The sequence below is a fragment of the Palaemon carinicauda genome, chromosome 18, assembly GCF_036898095.1.
Source record: "Palaemon carinicauda isolate YSFRI2023 chromosome 18, ASM3689809v2, whole genome shotgun sequence".
NCBI lineage: Eukaryota > Metazoa > Arthropoda > Malacostraca > Decapoda > Palaemonidae > Palaemon > Palaemon carinicauda.
In genome coordinates, this window is record NC_090742.1 from 48,539,213 (window position 1) to 48,546,253 (window position 7,041).

At 38.0% G+C, this 7,041-nt stretch overlaps 2 protein-coding genes across 2 annotated transcripts; both read right to left on the reverse strand.

Moving 5' to 3' along the window:
• Positions 1 to 371: 371 nt before the first annotated feature.
• LOC137657283 (uncharacterized) lies at positions 372 to 5,477 on the reverse strand. Its single transcript, XM_068391619.1, has 3 exons — positions 2,974 to 5,477; positions 1,101 to 1,883; positions 372 to 753 (listed from the first exon to the last, which is right to left on the reverse strand). The coding sequence occupies exons 1-3, from the start codon at positions 5,475 to 5,477 to the stop codon at positions 372 to 374; spliced, it is 3,669 nt and encodes a 1,222-aa protein (XP_068247720.1).
• A 41-nt stretch (positions 5,478 to 5,518) lies between these two features.
• On the reverse strand, positions 5,519 to 6,619 carry LOC137657285 (uncharacterized). The gene has a single exon (XM_068391620.1). It carries the CDS (start codon positions 6,617 to 6,619, stop codon positions 5,519 to 5,521), a length of 1,101 nt encoding a protein of 366 aa, XP_068247721.1.
• Between the last annotated feature and the right edge of the window lie 422 nt (positions 6,620 to 7,041).

The following is a 7,041-nucleotide window of genomic DNA, read 5'->3' on the forward strand; positions in this document are numbered from 1 at the left end:
ATGACTTGTAAATATCAAATACTAAATTAATTGTACTTCAATATACACTTCAAGTAAGAGAAACAGAATTAAATATATAACCAAGAAACTAACAAAGAAAAACATTGGAACATAAGTTATAAAAGAAAATGGTGGTGCTATTTCAGATACACTACAAGGAAACTCCTTTCAAGTGAATATGCAGAAGACACCTTTCTAAATTCAACATCCTCCCGGCAATAGGGGACGAAGCCACCTATTAAAGAACACAACTTAGACCTTATCTAAATTATACATGGCAGAAAAATACACAAAAATTAGTAATGTAGTTTTACAAAATAAACACATTAAGCTTTGCTTGACATGCACAACTGCATGACTTACAGTGACTATTATAAATCTAACTTAGTAGGAGGCTTAATTACTCTACCAGACTTAGACTTTGGAAGTACATCCTCATCACTAACAATATGAATAGGCATTTGAGGATTATCACATACATCTCTATCAAAATCCTCACAGGATGCATCAGTAGTAATCAAATCTTCAGATCTACCTACTTCAAGATTATACAATCTTTGAATGGGTCTAGTTATTTCTCCCTTTTTAGTTTTGAGCCTTACACTTCTTACAAGTCCATCTCTACCTTTAAAAACATCTACAATAACCCCAAGAGGCCACTTCAATCTAGGAAGGTTATCCTCCTTTATTAACACAAGGTCACCCTTAGACAAATCACATTTTTTATTGAATCCTTTAACAACTTGAGGTAAACTGGTTATATAATTGTTACTCCAAATTTTCCAAAAATGTTCTAGGTTCTTGTTTCTTAAAACTTCTCTTTCATTCAAGTCGCTGGAAGTCACCTTACATGGCTCAAAATTTATTAAGGATTTACAGTGTGGGGCTCTTCCTAGGATAAAATGTGATGGAGTGAGATAATAAATGGAGTCAAGTTCGTCACTTACATAGGTCAATGGTCTGGAATTAATACAGGACTCTATTTCTACTAGTATAGTTTCTAATTCACTCTTACTTACATAGTTCAGATTCAGTGTCTTTCTCAAGGCAAGCTTAACTGACCTAATGAGTCTCTCCCACCAGCGCCCCCCCCCCCTCACCAGGGAGCATGAGGGGCAATAAAGTTCCATTTGGAAGCCAAGTGGCCATACAGCCTTTGTACTTCATACCTAGCAGCTACAAAAGTCTTTGCATTATCTGAATATATAACACTAGGTAAACTTCTCCTGGCAACCAATCTTCTTATAGCCAATAAGCAGTCAGGCAAGGATAAAGATTCTGTAAGCTCTAGGTGTACGGCTCTTACAACACCACAAGTGAACAACAATGCATAAAATTTCTTACTAGGACAATCAGCACAAAAGAGGGGGCCTGCATAATCTAAGCCTGTTACATCAAAGGGTGGAGAAGTCCTTACTCTTTCTTTAGGTAATGGAGCCACAGGCTGACTACAAGGTTTTGAATTATGCCAACGGCAACTTAAACATTCCTTTATTACTGTCTTAGCTAATCTCCTCATTCCTATAATCCAAAAGTTATTTCGTAGGGATGAAATTACGGTATCCACAACTGCATGCTTTAAAAACCTGTGCTGAAATCTGATCAACAGTTTAGCAAATTGACCCTTTAGAATTATGACAGGATGTTTAGTGTCATAGTTCAAGTTAGAAAACTCAAGACGTCCCCTAATTCTTATTAAGCCTTTATCATCTAGAAAGGGGTCAAGATTTCTTAATTTAGCCCATTGAGGGATAGCCTTTTTACCCAAAAGTACCTTTATTTCTGCAGAAAACACTTCTCTTTGGATGCAGTAAATCAACTTCAACTTAGCAAAATCAATCTCTTCAGTAATGAGAGGGCCTGCCACTTTGTTATTACTATTTCTACAATTTATGATAAATCTTAAAACATAAGCTGTAACTCTTAACACCTTGTTTAATTTACTGTATCGATCTAAAGTTGAATCCTAACAAAACTCAAAGTATGATTGTAAGTAGGTCAAGGACGGTGGCTCCTCAACATCCGGATCTCAGTATTGATAATGTTTCTTTAAATTTGTATGACTCTTTTAAAATTTTAGGCGTGATTCTTGACAGCAAATTTACTTTTGAGAAACATATAAGGTCTGTGTCTTCTTCAATTGCACAAAAAAAATTGGCTTATTGAGAAAGTCTTTTAATATATTCGGTGATCAATCTATTCTGAAGAAGTGTTTTAATTCTTTTATTCTACCTTGTTTTGAGTATTGTTCTCCTGTCTGGTCTTCAGCTGCTGATTCTCATCTTAATTTGTTGGACAGAAACTTACGGTCTATTAAATTTCTTATTCCTGATCTAGATATTAATCTCTGGCACCGTCGATCAATTAGTTCATTATGCATGTTGCATAAGATTTTTCATAACTCTGACCATCCTTTACATTCAGATCTCCCTGGACAATTCTATCCTGTTCGTAATACTAGGCAGGCAGTTAATTCTAATAGCCAGGCCTTCTCCATCATAAGACTCAATACTACGCAGTACTCTAGAAGTTTTATTCCAGCTGTTACCAAGTTGTGGAATGATCTTCCTAATCGGGTTGTTGAATCAGTAGAACTTCAAAAGTTCAAAGTTGGAGCAAATGCTTTTTTGTTGACCAGACGGACATGAGTATTTTTATAGTTTATATATGACATTTTTGTTGTTGACGTTGTTAATAGTTTATATATGATATATCTCTTTTGACATTACTTTTTTTAGAATGATTTATTGTTAATTTGTTCTCTTCAGTTATTTATTTCCTTATTTCCTTTCCTCACTGGGACTATTTTTCCCTATTGGAGCCCCTAGGCTTATAGCATCTTGCTTTTCCAATTAGGGTTGTAGCTTGGATAGTAATAATAATAATAATAATAATAATAATAAAGGGTTGTCTGGCACGCCTTGTACATTAAGACAGACAGCAGTACTTTCTATGCCTATTTCATCTTTATACTTAACTGGGTTACCTTCCCTTTTCTGGTATTGGGATTCTTTTAACATACTAGGCCCATAGAGCCACATAGTACTGTCCACAAGCTTGTCTGCCAACAGACCTCGTGTTATCAGGTCAGCTGGATTGTCCTTACTTACACAATGTTGCCAGCAACTGGGAGGTGTTAACTCTCTGATTTCCTTTACCCGATTAGTTACAAAGAGGTCCTTCTTACTAGCATCTCTTTGAATCCATGACAGAGCAATGGTAGAATCTGTCCAACACCTAACTCTAACACTATTATCTAGGTTAAGGATATTCTTCACAAAGTTGACTAATCGTGAACACAAAAGACATCCCATGAGTTCTAACCTCGGCAATGTAATTGTCTTTATGGGAGCAACTCTTGACTTAGAGGACACTAATGACACCTGGTATGAGCCGTTTTCCACAGGCACTCGCAGGTACACACAAGCCCCATAGCCCTTTTCAGAGGCATCACCAAACCCATGTAGCTCCATATGACTAAGCTTCCCCCAGGCCTTTTGTGAAAAATAACATCTATCTATCTGATAATTCCTAAAATGCTGACTACTAAGGAGCCATCTTTGAAACTTTAGCTTCAACTCTGATGGCATTTCTTGATCCCAAGTCAAACCCAGTTTCCAGAGTTCCTGAAAGAGTATCTTGCCATACATGACATATGGACTAATTAATCCTAAAGGGTCAAAAATCTTAGCTATCACACTAAGGATACTTCGCTTAGTAGAGATTACTTCTACAAAGGAATCTGAGTTTATGCCATCAAAGGAGAAACTGTCCAGTGAGTTACACCACTTCAGGCCTAATACAGTATTGGGTTCATCAGAATTTAAAAAGGGTACCTTGTCACATAACTGAGAAGTAATTAGCAAACTATTTGATACAAGTTTTGTAAGGTCCATACTAGCATCAGCTAAAATACTACGGGCTTCACAAAATTTATCAGCTGCTTCTACAGCAGAATCCGCACCACTCAACCAATTGTCTGTATACATGTTAGCCTTCAAATCTTGCACTACACTAGTTGGGGGATACTTATCCAAATGGTGTTTAATTGTGGCATTTAACAGAAATTGGCTCGCTGTGTTACCAAAGGGTACACGTGTAAATCTCATGTGCCGTATTGTACCATCGTCTCTTGGCCACAAAAATCTATGAACATCTCTGTCTTTCTCTTGTACATTAATTTGCAAAAAGGCCTTTCTTATATCAGCTGTAACAGCAATGGGCCAACGACGAAAACGAATGAGCACCTCAACCAAGTCAGGGTTGAGTGATGGGCCTGAGGACAAACAGTCATTCAATGATACACCATTGTAACAAGAGGCAGAGGCATCAAACACAGGTCTTATCTTAGTACTTGAACTACTTAACTTAACTACTGGACGATGAGGCATATAGTACACAGGATTCACACCTGAAATTTCCTGCCTTGGTACCTCTTCTATTATGTGATCAGACTCATAACTATCAAACACTTTTTGATACTCTTTCTTAAGCTCCTTATCGTGTTCTAACTTAACCATTAGCCTACCTAACCTTTTATGGGCTATGACAACATTATTTAAAAGCCTTTCCTTAGCAGAATCATCTTTCCATGGCAGTGCAACCTCATAACGACCATTCACAAACTTCACAGTACTCTCAAATTCTTCGAAAACTTTGGTTTCACTATAACTTTCAACAAGTTCCCTAGGCTTAACCCCTACAGTTTCCAAATCCCAAAACTTACACAAATCTGAATCTGAAACAGAGGAGATACACAATAATTGTGGTATAGAGTAGGTACAAGAGTCATTGGTTTTATACAGCCTGCCACTCAAGACATAACCAAAGAGAGACTTCATGGCTATGACATGGTTAATTTGGAGGGCATCTACAGGAGAAATCAGTGTCCAGTAGAAATCTAGACCAATCAGTATATCAATCTCAATGGGAGAATCATGGTGGTAATCATCAGCTAATACAACATGAGGAAAAGAGTTAAGCACTGAATCTGGTACAATAGGCCTAACCAAGGGTTGACATATTCTGGGAATCTCCGCAGCAATAATACGTACCACCTTCTTGTCAGAGTCCCACAACTTTAACTCATAAACATTTTTGTGTTCATTTTTTCCACTATTATGACCACCAAAACTAAAGTATGGCATAGGTGCACTAGTGATCCATTGTGGTTTACACTTCTTCACAAATTTGCTACTAATATAAGACCTTTCTGCACCATTATCAAACATTACCTGAGCAGTGACAACAGTACCATCACTACCACTCACCTGAACTTTGGCAGTTTGTAAAATGGCACAGTTACCACCTTGCCCTGTTAGAAGTGCCACATTACCAGGCTTGTCACTGCCAATAGCACCTTCCTTTGCTTCACTTTCCTCCTTTAGGTTCATTTCCAGCCTAACACCACACATTAAGGTAGAAAGGGCACTGTTACACTTTGTACACCTTGTACGAGCTTTACAGTCTCTTGACATGTGTCCACTCTTCAAACACTTGAAACATAGGCCTAAACTTCTTATTTTTCCCCTCGCTCTTTTCCACTCAATTCTAGCACACCATAACAGTTTTCCGATTTGTGTTTCTTGGCACAGAAACTGCACATTGTGCTTTCTTGCTTGGACGAAGCATGAAGGGCTGCGGCTGAATACATCTTGTCTTTAGAACTCCTATTTTCAATTTTCTTTACTTCACTACTACTCTTTCCCTTAAAGGCTTCAGACCTTTCTAATCTTGAAATTTCCTTGTCTAAGAATGTCAATAACCAATCTAAATCACTCTCATGTCCATCACCATCCCTGGCCCACTCTAGCCGCAGTTCACTTGGGAAACGGGAGAGGATGATAGGTGTAAGAAACACTTCACATTGTTTTCCTGTGATGCCTAGCGCCTCCAAACTGCGGATGTCAATTAGAATGTCATCTCGTAATTTCCACAGCTGTGCCACACCTTTTGGTCCGCTGACATTAATGTTGACCTCACCATTTAACAATGCCTGAACATGAGCAAAAATAATCCTTTCTGGCTTGTAGTAGTGTTCCTTCAGTAATTTGCAGGCAACCGGGTAATTAGCACTGGTATGAGCTAGTCCCTTCACAACATTCCTGGCATCTCCCTCCAGCAAAGACAGCAAATAAGTGAACTTACTGATCACTGGAAGGTCTGTTGCATCGATGTGGGAATTATATTGATCCCAGAAGGACTGCCATTGGGTCACTTCACCACTAAACTTCGGTAGCTCCAGCTTGGGTAACTTGACATTGGTGATATCTGACTCTCGAGATGAAGACTGTCCACTTATACTCCCAGCTTTAGAACCAGGACACGCTGCTGCTGCTAACTTCCTTATCTGGTCTTCAGCTTGTATCGTAGGCTGCACACTTATTGTTCTAAACTCATGGGCTTTATCCAAAAGTTGTTCTAGTTCTTCTTCAGCTACCTCAATTTCTATTGCTTCTTGGACTTCATCCAACATAGCTAGTCTCTGGTCGTATTCCTTGATAGCATACTCAAATTGACTAATAGTTGTGGTGGAAGACTCCAGAAGGTCACTCAGTGCCTTGGAAGCTCTTGTCACCCACCCTCGACATGTAGTCCTAGTCTTCTTTAACTTCTCCATTATCTTCACTGCACAACTTACTTATTTTCTTAGAGGGGGTGTTCCCGGGTCTGGGCACTAAAATGTGGGGGATTATTTAACCCCACATCGTACAGGAAGGTATGGAAAAAGGAGAGCATTGGGCTCCAAGGAAACACCATGTTTTTCTTAAAACCTCTGATTTTATTAGAACAACTAAACTCTTAAGTAAACATAATGAGACGTACATTAAGCAAAAATAGTTATAAAATTCACACTCATAAATATGATGACTTGTAAATATCAAATACTAAATAAATTGTACTTCAATATACACTTCAAGTAAGAGAAACAGAATTAAATATATAACCAAGAAACTAACAAAAAAAAACATAGGAACATGAGTTATAAAAGAAAATGGTGGTGCTATTTCAGACACACTATAAGGAAACTCCTTTCAAGTG

Bases quoted from the DNA above. Each gene is read 5' to 3' on its own strand.
- LOC137657283 (XM_068391619.1), bottom strand. From the start codon at position 5,477: ATGTCAAGAGACTGTAAAGCTCGTACAAGGTGTACAAAGTGTAACAGT. The intron at 1,884-2,973 runs GTATAAAGATGA...CATAAATTGTAG, and splicing joins AGGGAAGGTAACCCAGTTAA to AAATAGTAATAACAAAGTGG. The intron at 754-1,100 runs GTGAGGGGGGGG...TTATATAACCAG, and splicing joins ATTGCCCCTCATGCTCCCTG to TTTACCTCAAGTTGTTAAAG.
- LOC137657285 (XM_068391620.1), bottom strand. From the start codon at position 6,619: ATGGAGAAGTTAAAGAAGACTAGGACTACATGTCGAGGGTGGGTGACA.